This window comes from Myxine glutinosa, chromosome 10 (genome assembly GCF_964187855.1).
Source record: "Myxine glutinosa chromosome 10, kmMyxGlut1.1, whole genome shotgun sequence".
Taxonomy (NCBI): domain Eukaryota; kingdom Metazoa; phylum Chordata; class Myxini; order Myxiniformes; family Myxinidae; genus Myxine; species Myxine glutinosa.
The window spans coordinates 42,272,992-42,288,742 of record NC_136270.1 but is presented as its reverse complement, the minus strand read 5'-3'; the positions used below and the strand labels follow the sequence as shown (position 1 = coordinate 42,288,742).

The following is a 15,751-nucleotide window of genomic DNA, read 5'->3' as shown; positions in this document are numbered from 1 at the left end:
AAGAAAATGACAAGCAAAACGTCATTCTGTGAACTACCAGGTATACAAGTGTTGATTGAAATATATATATCAGGGGTGGATTCAGAAATTTCAAGCCGAGGGGGGGAGGGTGCATGAAACTCTAGGGTTGGGGGGGGGGAGGGGATGAAGGGGGATCTGGGGCTCTTCCCCCAGGAAATTTTTTTAAAAAAAGATCGTCAGAACGGGCATTTCGTGCGTTCTTGGAAGTTTCTAGCGGTTCCTTGCGTTCTTCTCTGGTCCAACAGTTCAGATTCGCGATGACATGGTCAGACAGAGGAACTGGGGAAACGACTTGCTCAGCTGTTCCTTCTGCTATAACTTGATGAATTGTGTGTGTGTGTGTGTGTGTCTGTAGGGGTGTGTGTGTGTGTGTGTGTCTGTGGTGTGCATGCGTGCGGCATGTTTTTTGTGTAGTTCTACTGGAGGTTTCTGATATGGAATTTCTGATTTGTGTACTTCTCGCGAAATGATTGTTATGATCTCCTGAGTTAATTAGACTAATTAACTACAAACAATCCAGAATAATTCCCATGTTTCTAAACGCACGCCATGTTAAGGTGTATAGAGCAGCTTAATAGGTCCTTGCATGCCATGCCATTCTCATTACTAAATAAATAACAAAAACAATGATAATATTGTTGCTGTTTTCCGAAGCCCGTTCCCTTACAAAGGGGAGATTAAGCCCCTTTTGCTCTCTGGGTCTTCGAAACCGCGAGACTGAGTCGCCACTTCCGGGCAGACATGCAAAAGGGTCTCGGGACAATTTCACACGTACCTTGAGTACCCATGACGCAGCGGAAGCGGGGATCGAGTCTCACACGAACCACGCGTGATTGCGTACGCCCGAATGGATGGCGTACCACGTGACCCGTGCTGTTACCTTTCTTATGGAACCCGATCAGAGCGATCTAATTCGTACCATGCGAGGTCAATGATGGAAATCACAAGACGGTCGAATCAAAAGGAAGAACAGATTTATTTACACTAGTTACAATGATTTCGTAGAAGAAGAGACACAGGGCAGAACTTAAGCAGTCTTAACCTATTCCCCAGACACGGGCCCGATCACTCACACGGGGAAATGGAGGGAGAATGTTCGCGCGCCGAATGCGCCTGTTTCGGTCGCTCCAGGAACAGCTCACCCGGCGTGGCCCTCTGGCGGTCACAGCACGTATCCCGGCGAAGGCAGGCAGGCAAATCCTCACGGCGTGTATATCGGCAAAGGCAGGCAGAAGGAAATACGCGTGTCTGTGGCCCGGCATGGGTCGTTTTTACAGCGCGATTAATACTGCGCAGAGCGCGGGGAGCAGGGCCAGTTCGTATACGCGCGTCTCCTCTCTTAACTTCAGCTCATCACTGAGAACTCAACTGCTCTCATAACTCACCAACTGAGGTGGGGGCTCTGGGCACAGGGTTATATGGCCCCGCCCTAGCCCGAATCGAATGTTCCAAACCCCGCCTTTTGCCGCAGTGGTAAGTCACTCCCCTCGGGCCCTGATTGGCGGCTCGCGCTTATCGTTGGCTCCTCCTCCGCCTTCCTTCGGCCTTGGTCGACTTGTTCAGGCCTGCCTCGTGGCATTTCGCGCCAAAACCAAAAGCATCGAAGCATCGTAAGGGGACCTAATTGTCCCCCGTCGCACAGCGGAGCGAAAGGGGGACTATGGTTTTCCCCTCCATCCGTGTGTCCGTCCGTCCGTCCGTGCGTGTGTGCGTGCGGGCGTCGTATGTGTTTGCGTGCGGGCGTGCATGCGTACGCGAAGGACCGCAATCGAATATGGTGTATGGGTGCAACCCACGTCAAAATCCAAGATGGCCGCCGCCATGTATGTCTGATGCCATGTATGTCTGAACCTTGTGAGATGAATATCTTGAAAAATAAGCGAAGTACCAACTTCTAATTTGGTGTGTGGGTGTATCTCGGCATAAGGAAGAACGCTATTGAAAATTGGGTCGCCATGTCAAAATCCAAGATGGCCGCCACCATATATATGTCTGAACATTGTGAGCGAAATATCTCGAAAAATAAGCGAAGTACCAACTTCTAATTTGGTGTGTGGCTGTATCTCGGAACAAGGAAGAACGCTGTTGAAAATTGGGTCGCGACGTCAAAATCCAAGATGGCCACCGCCATGTATGTCTGAACCTTATGAGCGAAATATCTTGAAAAATAAGCAAAGTACCAACTTCTATTCTGGTGTGTGGATGTATCTAGGCACAAGGAAGAAGGCTATTGTAAATTGGGTCGCCACTTCAAAATCCAAGATGGCCACCACCATATATATGTCTGAAATTTGTGAGTGAAATATCTTGAAAAATAAGCAAAGTACCAACTTCTAATCTGGTGTTTGGGTGTATCTAGGCACAAGGAAGAAGGCTATTGAAAATTGGGCCGCCACGTCAAAATCCAAGATGGCCACCGCAATGTATGTCTGAACCTTGTGAGCGGAATATCTTGAAAAATAAGCGAAGTACCAACTTCTAATCTGGTGTGTGGGTGTATCTAGGCATAAGGAAGAACGCCATTGAAAATTGAGTCGCCACGTCAAACTCCAAGATGGCCGCCGCCATGTATGTCTGAACCTTGTGAGCGAAATATCATATCATAGCATGTTTTCTGCGTCTTCCACTTTGTCAACTCACATCACTTCACCGACGGGGGACCTAGGCATAACGCTTGTTCTCATTATCCTACTCAACGCAAAACTAACACAGGAAATGTCTACGCTTACATTTACTAATAAATAACTGAGCTTTAAACGAGGCTACATGTTGTAGTGTAACTAACGAGGAGGGGAAATTAACCTTTCTTATAAAAACACAAAACCGCAACACTACACCCCTCCCTTGTCAGACTCGTCCCCGAGTCGAAACCACCAATGGAACGACCGGTTAGAGAATGACATGCAAAATTAACTTTACTCTTACATGTGACACATAGGTGTGGTTCCCCCTAACATTTACTCTAACCCGTGTGTGCGACAGTTTTAAAACACTAGATGTGTCCCTCCTATTGCGTTGAGCAGCTTCATATCAGATTCACGCCCACAACTAACTGAGTATTTCCGGAATTTCAAACTAAACACATAGCCGGTGGGCAGCATTTTTATATTTACAAGCACAAAACTTAATTTTATTTACAATTCTATGACACAGGACCTGTTCCTTTTGGAAGAGAAGATTGGAGGGGAGAGAAAGCACAGCAAAAACACACATCAATCATGCCACTTGGTGCTTGCTTCTTGCATCTTGCATCTTGCTTCTTCTGTGTGCATATATCAAACCGGCTAGCCCTTGGACCGGCATACAGGCCATTTTTAATCTTCAGGGCTATCTAAACTTACACATCTTCTCATGCCTAGCACACCATAATAAAATGCACAAAAATGTTTTTATTTCATTTCTTTCTTTTTTTCCTTTGCCAGGCAGGGCCACTCCCATGTGGACCGACTGCTTGGCATTAATGCCACTCAAACAAGTGGTCCGAAGGTGCAAGATGGTTTTGCAAAAAAATGCTGCACAGCAGAGGTGCAAGGCCACAAGGCTTGTGGTCCATAAGTGTGATAAGTTGCAGCAAAGGGTTTGTGGCAGCAAAGTGCTGCACAGGTGCAACAAGGGTGCAGCAAAAGGATATGGCAGCAAGTGCTGCGCAGTACAGCTGCACAGATGTAGCAAGGTGCAGAAGGGATGCTGCACAGGTTGATGGTGCTGCACAGTTCCACCTCCAAAATGGTCCTGGGGTGGGGGGGAAAGACAAGGCACAACAAGCAAAGCGGAAAAGACGCAATGGCACACAGAAAACAAGGTAATGCAGTGTGAAGGGTGCGGAAAAGCGAGCAGAGCAGGCTCATCCCTAATCGTCCGCACCCCCCCCCCCCCCCCCCCCCACCGTCGGCTTACACTACCCTAGCCCTCCTTGTATTTACAATCGGTCTCTACGTCTTGTCTCCCATATCCCCCTCTATGCCAAATTCGTCTCCCAATCCCTCCCAGGAAGGAAGGGATGGAACAATCACAATGTCACTCTTACGTCATGATGCGTCTATACCATCAATAAGTCCACAAAGCCCTGGTGTGGAGTTCGTCCTCCTTGGTGACTGGCTGTGGACGGTGCGAAGGGATTTCTCATCCTAACTACACTACTGACATTTACTCTGTTAAACTACCCGGGGTCGTACCCTGCCAATCGGCCTCTTTAAACTATGTGGTTCTAAAAACCCGAATTCCCATTGCCCACACTGCAGTGCCCTTGAAATTTGAGTCTCACTCCCACAAATTTTCTCTCTGTGCCCTTGCACAATTTCGGCGCTGGGTCGTGTGGCCCTACCAGCAGGTCTACCTACCTGCGCACCTCCGCCACTGAAGTCGCCACCCGAGCTTACCTGCTCCTGCGACTACCTAACTGGGGAAGACCCCTCCTGGCACTTTGCCCCCTGATGCCCACCTTGGCATTGGGCAACCCGGGTCCTTCCCTTGGATCCTCGGGCCCCACTCACAACTAACCTAACCGGCTCCCAGAGCCTACCTGCGGCCTCACCTGGCCGACAAACTACCAGTGGCAGAGTGCCCCAATAACCATACGCACCAATTAAGCCACACGCCCAGCCATTCCACATACTCATGCACCCAACAAAACACTTAGTTTCCACCACCCGCAACACAGGTGTCAATATCCATACAAATTTTGCCTATGCCCTCTACCTGGCTTTACACTACCCACCCCGGGCGTCCGTGAATGGGTTCCACCTCCCCCCATTCACTCCTTCGCACCATGCATTCCACACCTTTTATTCCACACCAAGCATTCCACACTACTTATTCGCACACCATTTATCTCACACACCTTTTGTCTCGCACACCAAATTCGCACACCTTTTGTGCTCACACACCTCCAACACAATTCCATTTATTGTCAACACAATTTGTCACACACACAGCATCATCTATCTAACTACTTCCCCTAAAACTCGTGCTTCCCCGTCGTCCCTTTAAACTATGCACACCCTGTTCTTTATCAACCATCTAAGCTACCTACGTCCCCTCTACAGTACAGTCACTACTTAAATATTGTGCCTGCAGTCTGCTAATTCCCTATCATTATCCTAGCCCTCCCTCGGCTAGCTTCGGTGCCCCATGGAGGTAACCATTGCTGGCACCCCCATGTGCCTATCACTGCCATCCCCCTAAACTAATGCTCATGGGCCCTGGGGTGAGGAATGGTTACACTACCATTCCCCCATGTGGGGTACACTACTCTCATCAGTCCGCTACACTCAAGCCTCTCCATGTGGATGTACATTGTCACCGCTCGACCTTGAAGGGCCGAGCGATCCATTCGGGTGGTTGGTCGCCTGAATGGGGTGTCCGTCCGGCATTTTCGATCCAAGGGAGGAGGTATGGATGGGCCGAGGTGCAGGGCTCCATCACTGCGCAGGGCCTCGCCGTCCCACGCACGGTGACCCAACCGGCCACGGTCGGAGCACCGCACCCGAAAGGGTGCGCGGCTCCGAAATCTCCTACCTCCCCTTGAACCTCGCCGATTGCCTTTGCCGCCACGGCACGGCACCAACCATACAGTGCGGGGGCCGGCATGAATCGTGCACGCCGGTCCTTGTGAGACCGACGCGGCACCGATCCCCGCCGGTCCCTGCTGCACACCACTCACCGGGAGCTCGCGTTTGCTATCTGTCCCGCTAAACGCTACCCCGGTCGGTGTCGATGCTTGAGCCGCATCCTCACTACTCGCGACCCACTCCGCACTCGCACACCCAGGCACCCCCGTGCCTTCCACACACTCTGTTACTACACAATCTCCTTCCACATTCTCTGGTGTGCATTCTCCCTCACACACCGTACTTGTCCCTGCACATCTAGGCGCACTCACGCCTTTCACACACTTCAGTACACACACTTTCCTTACACACTCAGGTGTGCACTTTTCCTCCACACACTCCTTTACCGCACAACCAGGCGCACACTCGCCCCCCACACACTTCGTTGTGCATTCTCGCTCACACTCCTCGGCCATCGCACACTTTTTCCACACCCCCAGGTGCGCACTCCTCCTTCGCACACTCAATCATCGCACACTCTGGTGCACACTTTTCTCGCTCACGCTTCGGCACACACTCTCTCTCATACCGCGTACTAGTCGCCCTCATACACCGCACAATGGACCTTCCGCGAACGCCCGGGTCTCGACTCTGTCCCAAGCACGCCAAAAACCCGTTCGCGCCAAACACATTCGCGCCATTTTTTCCACTCACCTCGGGGTCCTCCTTCCCTGGCAGCACCTGCAAACTTTTTATTGAATTAGCAAGCCCGGCATCACGGTGCAAATACAGACTTTGTGCGCATTCCATCTCTTTCTCCCGCGATTTGCTCCCCGATTCTACCGTCTCTTCGGCCCCAATTATTTCTTTTTCTAGCCCGACAATCGTCGGCAATCCTGAAATTTCCTCCTCCAACTCGACCTTTGCTGGTGCCCCCGAAATTTATTTGGCCAATTCGGCGATCGGCGGCTCTTCTATACCCCGCGTCGCGATTTCCATATCCCTGGTCAACTTGGCTGTCCTTTGCTCAAGCTCGCTCCCCACGCGTTCCTCACACTGCTTCACCCCGTCGCGTACCACTGCTGCCTCCCCGCTTGGCTTGCGCCCCATTTCCTCCCCCATTGTGTCCATGTTGCACCTGGATTCCTCCCTTATCTTTTTCATGTCACACCTCCATTTTTCCATTTCCCTTCTTCGTTTGTCCCACATTTCCTTCATTTCCTCCCCCAATGCATCCATTTTTGCATTCATCTGGATTAGAAATAGTTTAATGTCAAACCTGACTTGCACAGCGGCCCTGGCTGCCACCGCCACATGCGAGGCGCCGCCATTTTCTTCGCCAGCTACCGCACCCTCTTCGGCTTCCTCCACTACCAACTGTCTCTGCAGGTCCTGGGTCATCACTTCTTCCTCTTCATCTACCCCCACCGGCATTCGACCGCCTTGGCCAGCCATGGTACGAATACAATTTGGATTTTAAAAGAACTAAATTTCGTTCGCTCGTAATTTGGAGCCAATTCGTCCAAAAATTGATTTTTTTTTTTAGGGTTCAAATCCCACTCCACTGACACCAAATTGTTGCTGCCAATATGTACAATTTGGTGTCCAAAATTTTTTCAGGGTTCCAAATCCCACTCCTGAGTACCAAATTGTTGCGGTTTTCCGAAGCCCGTTCCCTTACAAAGGAGAGATTAAGCCCCTTTTGCTCTCTGGGTCTTTGATACTGCGAGACTGAGTCACCACTTTCGGGTAGACGTGGAAAAGGGTCTCGGGACAATTTCACACGTACCTTGAGTACCCACGCCGCAGCGGAAGCGGGGATCGAGTCTCGCACGAACCACGCGTGATTGCGTACGCCCGAGCGGATGGCGTACCACGTGACCCATGCTGTTAGCTTTCTTATGGAACCTGAACAGAGCGATCTAATTCGTACCATGTGAGGCCAATGATGGAAAACACAAGACGGTCAAATCAAAGGAAGAACAGATTTATTTACACTAGTTACAATGATTTGGTAGAAGAAGAGACACAGGGCAGAACTTAAGCAGTCTTAACTTATTCCCCAGACACGGGCCCGATCACTCACACGGGGAAATGGAAGGAGAATGTTCGCGCGCCGAATGCGCCTGCTTCGGTCACTCCAGGAACAGGTCACCCGGCGTGGCCCTCTGGCGGTCACAGCACGTATCCCGGCGAAAGCAGGCAGGCAAATCCTCACGGTGCGTATATTGGCAAAGGCAGGCAGAAGGAAATACGCGCGTCTGTGGCCCGGCACGGGTCGTTTTTGCAGCGCGATTAATACTGCGCAGAGCGCGGGGAGCAGGGCCAGTTCGTATACGCGCGTCTCCTCTCGTAACTTCAGTTCATCACTGAGAACGCAACTGCTCTCATAACTCACCAACTGAGGTGAGGGCTCTGGGCACAGGGTTATATGGCCCCGCCCTAGCCCGAATCGAATGTTCCAAACCCCGCCTTTTGCCGCAGTGGTAAGTCACTCCCCTCGAGCCCTGATTAGCAGATCGCGCTTACCGTTGGCTCCTCCTCCGCCTTCCTTCGGCCTTGGTCGACTTGTTCAGGCCTGCCTCGTGGCATTTCGCGCCAAAACCAAAAGCATTGAAGCATCGTAAGGGGACCTAATTCTCATTATCCTACTCAACGCAAAACGAACACAGGAAAGGTCTACGCTTACATTTACTAAGAAATAACTGAGCTTTAAACGAAGCTACGTGTTGTAGTGTAACTAAACTATGAGGGGAAATTAACCTTTATTATAAAACCACAAAACTGCAACAATATTTTACAAAGCATTTATTCCAACTCAAGCACTATATCAGGCAGGTAAGCTGCAAGGCCATGAACGCCGATGAAAATTTGGTCCATTTGGACCAACGGGCTCACCAGTAGTTATAAAAGACCTGTGCACTCCCATAGTGTGAAATGATGGCGATGACAGACTGTGTGGTGGTCAAAGCCCGGCATCGCCATGCGCCGAGGTTGTGAAGCTCAAGGCAGGGGATTCTCCCCACAAATAAGATAGGACAGCGGAATGTGAATTATTTTATTAATGGTAAATTTTGCTATTTTGGAATAGACGGCGCTTGTGTTTCTGAATGAAAATGTCACACACATCATGTGCGGATATGGTGACGTCATGGTGCATTAGGGCGGGTCATACTCAGGTGCCAAAATCAATCTGAAGGAAATCCTAACACGAGGGGTGTCTATATTATGTGTTTTTTTATGGGGAATTCAAATACGAGTTTATTTTTTGGATAGGATAACTCTAACCTACATCAATTTGATTTTCTAAATTGCCAATTTTACCCTTTCGAACCCCTTTATAAGATATTAAAAGATATAAGGGAAATCATTCATATTGACACAGCCAAATCAAATGTACATATTTATTAACAGGTGAACTGCATGTATATCACTGGTTACAATTACAAAGATCAATCTCCTTACTTCTTGAACTTTACCAGGTTGCACAAGTCCTGCTTTGACTCATTCTTGGACATCAGCCTCCTGCTGGTCTCCTGAGCCCTGATGCCTCCATCCCTCTTTTCCTGTGAGAAGTACTTAGCAGAAGCCTCAGTCACCATTTTAACAACCCTCTCAATGCTTTGTGTGTGGCAAAGCCAGTTGAGCACCTCCATGGGGGTGTTGATGAAGTTCTTCACCTCCGAGGTGCTTAGGGAGCAGGTGAGAGGTGGCTCTGACACACCTTCCGACCAGCTGATCAAGTTACCAATGCTGAAGCATCACAGTTGATGTCAGGTGTCTTTCTCGTCCTGACAGAGGAGTCCCCCAGCTGAGTGTCTGGGTCCCCCTCTCCCCTGACGGCCAGGATTCTCTCCACCCCCTCAGTCCTCTCCTTCTGATCCTCAGAGCACAGCAGTGTTTGGAGGATGGCTTCACTGTGGGCATACCAAGCAGATCTTCTCACAGTCGGCATCACAAGGTCCAGCACCTCCTTCCTCTGGGACTTGAGGCAGTCCAGCTGAAACAAGATGTGCCTAGGCCCTTCGATCCAGGAGTGCTTGACTTTCACGTTGAACCAACATGGATAATACACTCCAATGATGAATTCCACAATGAATTGCAGATTCTTCTGGTTCTTTCCTGTCAGTCCATGCTTTGACACCCAGAGCCTGAGAAGTCTGTTCGCTGTGGTGAGCCAGCGGCTGTGGTTTACTGGTCCAATCTCCACTAGAGCCAGCCTTGCAGGAAGCACTCCATCCCTGATTGCACAGACAATTTTATAGCCATAGTGTTGATCAGTTGAGAGATCTTCAATGGCCTTGTCAGACAGCTTGATCAGTGGAGGGCCAACAAAGATCCGGGTGAAGTTTGGATTGATATCCAAGTCTGTAGCAGAAGCAAGGAGCTTTCCTATTGGCCCGGAAAATGTGTTGTCTGACAGAGTAGGGCCAATCAAGGTGAACAATGAGATGGCGCAGGGGAAGTTCACCAGTGTGTAAGTTGCACACGAACCAGACCAGCTTTCTCCCCAGGTGCAGCTCCAGCTTCCGCATTACTCCAGCTTTCACACCAGTGTTGACATTTGTTGAGTCTCCTCCAATGACCCACAAGGTCTGATCAAAACCCCTCTCTGTCAGCCAGGCAAACAGGACCTTAGCAATCTGCTCCGCATGTGACTCCTCTTTAGTTGCTTTCTCTGGGGTAAAGTGGAACAGATAGTAGCTACCAGGCTCACAAACAACACTATAGTGTTCTTCCTTGATCTTTGCAGGAAAAGATTGGTCACTGCCCTCAGCTTCCATCATCACATTGGTCAGGTCAATCCACCCATCAAAGAGGATGCAGGAGATCCCCCCCTACTCCCTGCACTTCTCATCAAACTCTTCCCCCAGCTCTGTCATCAACTTCTCCTGTGCTCTATTGACCTTGTTCTTATCAATCACTTTACTTGTATTGTCTTCTGTGATGATTCCTGCATCAATCAGAGCTGCAGTTGCTATCGCTGCAGTTGGCCTCAGCCCTATGCCATACCTTACACTAGCAAGGGCAATGTTTGGAATCTCATCATAGTTTTTCTGGACCTTTGCTGAAGCTGCAGGCTCAGTGTCAGTTTCAGGGAAGAGCTCAACTTGAGTGACAAACTCATCTTCAGCACCACTTCTCTCCAATTCCAGATCCTCATCACCATCTGACAAAAATCTCTCAACATCCTTCCTGGCTGCCTTCTCTGCTGCTGCAGCATTTTCCTCCTTGCTCCTTCTCCTTTTCTCTGCATTCTTTTTATTTTCCTGCCTTTCCAATGTCCTCACCTGTCTCTTGTGCTCTGGCAGATCAGGGCTCCCCATTTGGTGGGGTCCTTTACTTCCAACCTTCTCTTTCTGTCCCTTAATGTAGGCAAGATCTTTCACAGGAATCATTTTCTCTCTGCTGCAGGAACAGTTAATGTGGGCTTGGATCACACAGCCCTCACCGGCCTCACAGCCTCCCCCCTCACAACTGGTAATCTGACACTTGCAAGTCAAAATATCAAATAACTTGTCTAACTTGACAATGAACCTCTCTTTGGCATCAAGTTTGCCCTTCCCAAGAGAAAACTTCACTGCCTGATTCCAGACCTCCTTGAGCTTGGACATGATGGTCACCTTTTCATTGATAACAGGAGGCTTGAAAAGAGCATTAGCTTTGCTCCACTGACAAATCAGACCAGGGTAGATGTCAGACACGAGCTGGTCCACTGGGTAGTTCCTCCTGTCATCTTCACTTTGCTCCCTCAAGTAGATGCCATACCTCAGGATATCCCTCACAGTTGGCAGTTCAGACACCGACAGCTCCTGCCCAGTGCCAACAAGATTACTTAAATGAGAACTTGATTTCATCCTTGTTCTGACTTGAGCCATTTTTAGTAGTTCACACTGAAATAAAAACAATAATACACAGGTAAGTATCCACTACAGACAGATATTAAGGTATTACACAGGTATTACAGAAAACTGTCAAAATATTCACTTCACAGGTCACTATTTTCCTTCACATGTAACTCAGGCTGGCAATAGGTAAGTACACAAATCAATTAACAAATATAATATAAAACAAGGTAATTTACATCTAAAATTATTATCTATTTGTTCCTCAGGTTCCTAATCAAAAACGTACTTACTGGCAATGCCATAAGAAGAGAAGAGAAGACGGATGGATAAGGATTGCCAACCTCCTCAACATCGAGCTTTCAGCAACAAGATGGCTACAACTGCCGTCCCAACAGGAAGTTACCAAAATAAAAGCCCGAACTTCAAAATAGAAAACTTCTCTTTTTTTCCAGAAGAATAGCAAAATAATCAAAAATTTAATAATAATCAACTGCAAATTGATGTAGGTTAGGGTTATCAGAATTTTTAAAAAACCTCAGATTTGTGTTCTACACACCAAAATACGTAATATGAATACCCCTCTCGATTGATTTCCAAAAAAAAAAAAGTATGGCCCGCCCTAATGGTGCATGTTCATGAGGGCCAGAGATGCCATCCGACTTTCTCCCATGGAATTTCTTAGGGAGGTCTTCAGACGATGCAGGCAAGAAAATGAGCATTCGGCCTCACAGGAGCCTCCAGGGAGGGTGCATCCAATATGGAGTAGCACTGATGGATGGAAATTCGTCTCCATCTACTGCGCAGAAACAATCCATGAATGTGCTTGAAAGCGTGTTGTTGGGCTTCCTCCTCCAAAACACCTGCCAGTCTCTAAGCTCATTCATCAGTCCTGCGGGATGTTCCATGTCGTTTTTCCAACGCAACAGCTTCTGATGTAGGGCTGGAATGTCGCAGGTTTCGGCGATTATTGCAGATGGCATCAGCAGAATCAGATCACAACCTTCCCGATTTTCAGCACAGAATCGGGTGTCCATTTCCTGGCTGAGGTGGTCGAGAAATGGAACGGACATGTTTCTGAGGTAGAAGAGCAAGGGAGTATTGGTGGCGGTGTTTGGACGATGGATTTCTCTTTTTACAACTCTCGGCATTGTGACATCACCTCCTACAGATTATATCATGGCCTTGGTGTGATCGAACCACAGAGAGAATTCAGTTTCAGCATTTGACCATAGTTGAGTGATCGCGTCCTTCTTGTCGTCAATCATACGACAAGTGCCCCTGACCCCCCCCCCCCCCCCTGGATCCGCCGCTGTATATAGACTTCATTTTTTGTACATTAGGAAATTTTTAATGAAATAAAATAATAACGTTTTTATGCGTTGTTTCAATCTTCCCAATATGCACCTGAATAACATACATAAACTAGATGGTATTCATAGAATACTTACCCTGCGCAGTCAAAATTGTGTGAGCCAACCATTCTGTTTCTGAACGTTTTGTGGCGGACACGGAAGCTCACTGGCGTGGTGACATCATTCCGCGCACCAAGTGGGCGGCGGCCACGCCGAGGGGTAGGCGTGGCCGCCGCCCACTTGGTGCGCGGAATGATGTCACCACGCCAGTGAGCTTCCGTGTCCGCCACACGCGCCCCCCCCCCCCCCCCCAGAATTCCCGCGCACCTGGAGGGCCAGTTTGTGGGGCAAACGGATGACCCGGCCGAAGCGCCCTCTGGCGACCGGCGGCGTCCGGGGTGCAGGGATGCCAGGTGGGATGCCCCCGGCTGTACCCGGGATGGGGGGCGGCGTGCCTGCGGTGCTGGGCGGTGCCGGGGTCCGCCCGCAGGGGGGCGGCCCCGACGCGGGGGCTGAGCCACCGGCGGTGGGTGGTCCACGTCGTGTGGCGTCGTGTTTGGAAGGATCGCTATGGCAGATCCAACGTCGAGGGTCACCAGTAAAGCGCGGCGTTACGCGGGCTGCTTGTAAACAAGGAGGAATCTAACAACGCGGTAATTTGTAAGAGTCTTTATTCAAGAGCTCACTGTAACACTGGCGTGCTCCGGGCTGCGCGCCCGGTGTATATCCTGAGGCCACGCCTACCCCTCGGCGTGGCCGCCGCCCACTTGGTGCGCGGAATGATGTCACCACGCCAGTGAGCTTCCGTGTCCGCCACAGTTTCTTCTTTTTTTTTTGATCCAATATGGCTGCCAGATCACGTGACCGATGACATCATAGATTTATACTCTAAATAATTGTTGCATAGATCACGCTCAATACATTTCAAACTGATCAGACTAAGCGTTGTCCCTGTCGAATTATGACGTCATAATTATGGCACCAATGACGTCATTGTTAACAACACCTATTCTCCATCTGGAGTTATTTACAATGAGCCATGTTTCAATTTTTTCCATAGAGCGGTTTTTGAGATATAGAGGTGCAAGGTTTTTCGGTTTTTCAAAGATGGCACCTGTAACACATGACCTATGACGTCATGATTATCATTCAAATATTCTACAGGAGGAGGCGCTCCTATGGTGAAATTCGTGTCCATCAGACCAACGGTTGCTGAGAAAATGACTTTTTTAAATGCAGACATGCACGGCACACGTACGTACGTACGTACATGAATGCTTAACCCCGCTTTTCGCTTCACGAGCGAAGGGTAATAATTGTGAGTTAATTGATCATGAACAATAATATATATACGAGTACAAAGAGTAAAATTTATTTCAATAAAAACATGGGAAGGGGAAGGGGAAGGGGGGGCGCGTTTTCTGTCCAGTAAAGAGCCACCAATGTCTGTCGGCACGAGGGATTGATGAAAACCAAAAGGGGGGCATCATGCCAAAACGTTTGGGTACCACTGCTCAGTGCTGTCCTGCCAGCCGAACAATCTAACAGTGAAAGTAATTGTTCTTAAATTAAAAAATTATATAATCCGACTCCTTGATACTTGTTCCTTCAGCCATATTTAAGCCAATGGCCTCCCCATGAGACCACAATACCCAGAGCTACATGCATGTTGTTCATGGGTATCTTTTATCTTGACATGAATAATGCTTGCATTTTGCAAATATGACGAATTTGTCACACAGACCGGCCTGCCTGTGCCTCGCAGGTGTGTGACTTTGACAAATGCAGGTTTGATGTCAATTTCAGTGACTGCGTTTGGTACTTGCGTACTCAGGATGCCGAGAGCCGTCAAGCCTGGCTCACTGCGCTGGAGCAAAGCAAGGTGCGTGCAGTATGTTCACCAGAGGGTAAAGGTCACAACAAAACGGAAACGAGCTGGAAAGTCGAGAGTTTGAACTTTCATCTATAAAATAGCAGCGCAAGCGTAATACGCCAATGTACAATGTTTTTGAGCAGACTAAGTCATTCTTTGTTTTGACTTTTCCACCTTTTGACTTTTTTTGACTTTTGAGAACTCGATTGCCTTCTATCGTAGCAAGACCTGATGTGTTAAGGTGTGTATCAGGTACAAGGAGACCCTGAGACTCAACATGTGCTGCCCCGCCATGGCTCAACTTTGTCTCTACTCTCAAGTGGTAGTTTGCTTTCTGCAACATCTTCCAACAAGGTACTGCAATTGTTTGAAAACGTTTTTGAGCGATGTATGCGCGCTTCCTCGTGTATTTTTTTTTGTTTGTTTTTGTATACAAGATCGAGGCTCATGTCAGAGCTAACGTTGATCACAAAAAGACAAACTGACACATAAAACATATGATAAAGGGAGCGGGAGAACAAGATGGAGAGCAGGGACATCGGGAGATCTGTGGGACGGACAGGGCTTGTGGGGAGGAGGCATGAGACCGGGGGTGGTGGTGGGAGGGTGGAAGAGGTATAAAACAAATGGATACTGCAAGGACTTCCAGGAAAGAAGTCGGTATTTCAAAAAAGTGGATCTGGGGTGAATTAACGGGGGTAGAAAAGATCAAGGTTTTGGATGGGAGAAGATAAGAGAAGGTGGTGAACAGCTGTTTTAAAGACCGGGAGGGAGGAGAGGGATTGAAGAGAGTGAGGGAGTTTGTTCCAGAGGCAGGAAAAAAGAGGAATGAAAGAATGAAGGTGAGCAGAGAGTCTTGATTTTGGCAGTTTCACCAGGAGAGGGTTGCTGGCAACTTGTAGGAATATTTGGGGGACAGAGCACAGAGAGAGCTGGGGGAGCAAGGCCGGAGAGGGGTCAGACAGAAAGACCACCAACCTGCGGTAGAAGACAGAAAGACCACCAACCTGCGGTAGAAGACAGAAAGACCACCAACCTGCCTGTGGTGAGTGAGTGAAAGGCCCTCGGAGTTAGCTTCATCGTAGGAGATTCCAATGATTCTGAAAG

At 48.9% G+C, this 15,751-nt stretch overlaps 1 protein-coding gene across 2 annotated transcripts in view; it reads left to right on the top strand.

Annotated features, from left to right (window-relative positions):
• Positions 1-15,751, top strand: part of LOC137434487 (ceramide transfer protein) — a 78,107-nt gene that overhangs the window by 8,395 nt on the left and 53,961 nt on the right. For both annotated transcript variants that reach the window (XM_068127540.2, XM_068127541.2), the window contains exons 2-3: positions 14,537-14,653; positions 14,897-14,998. In XM_068127540.2, the coding sequence (XP_067983641.1) occupies positions 14,537-14,653; positions 14,897-14,998 (219 nt within the window). The remainder of the gene's footprint in view (positions 1-14,536; positions 14,654-14,896; positions 14,999-15,751) is intronic.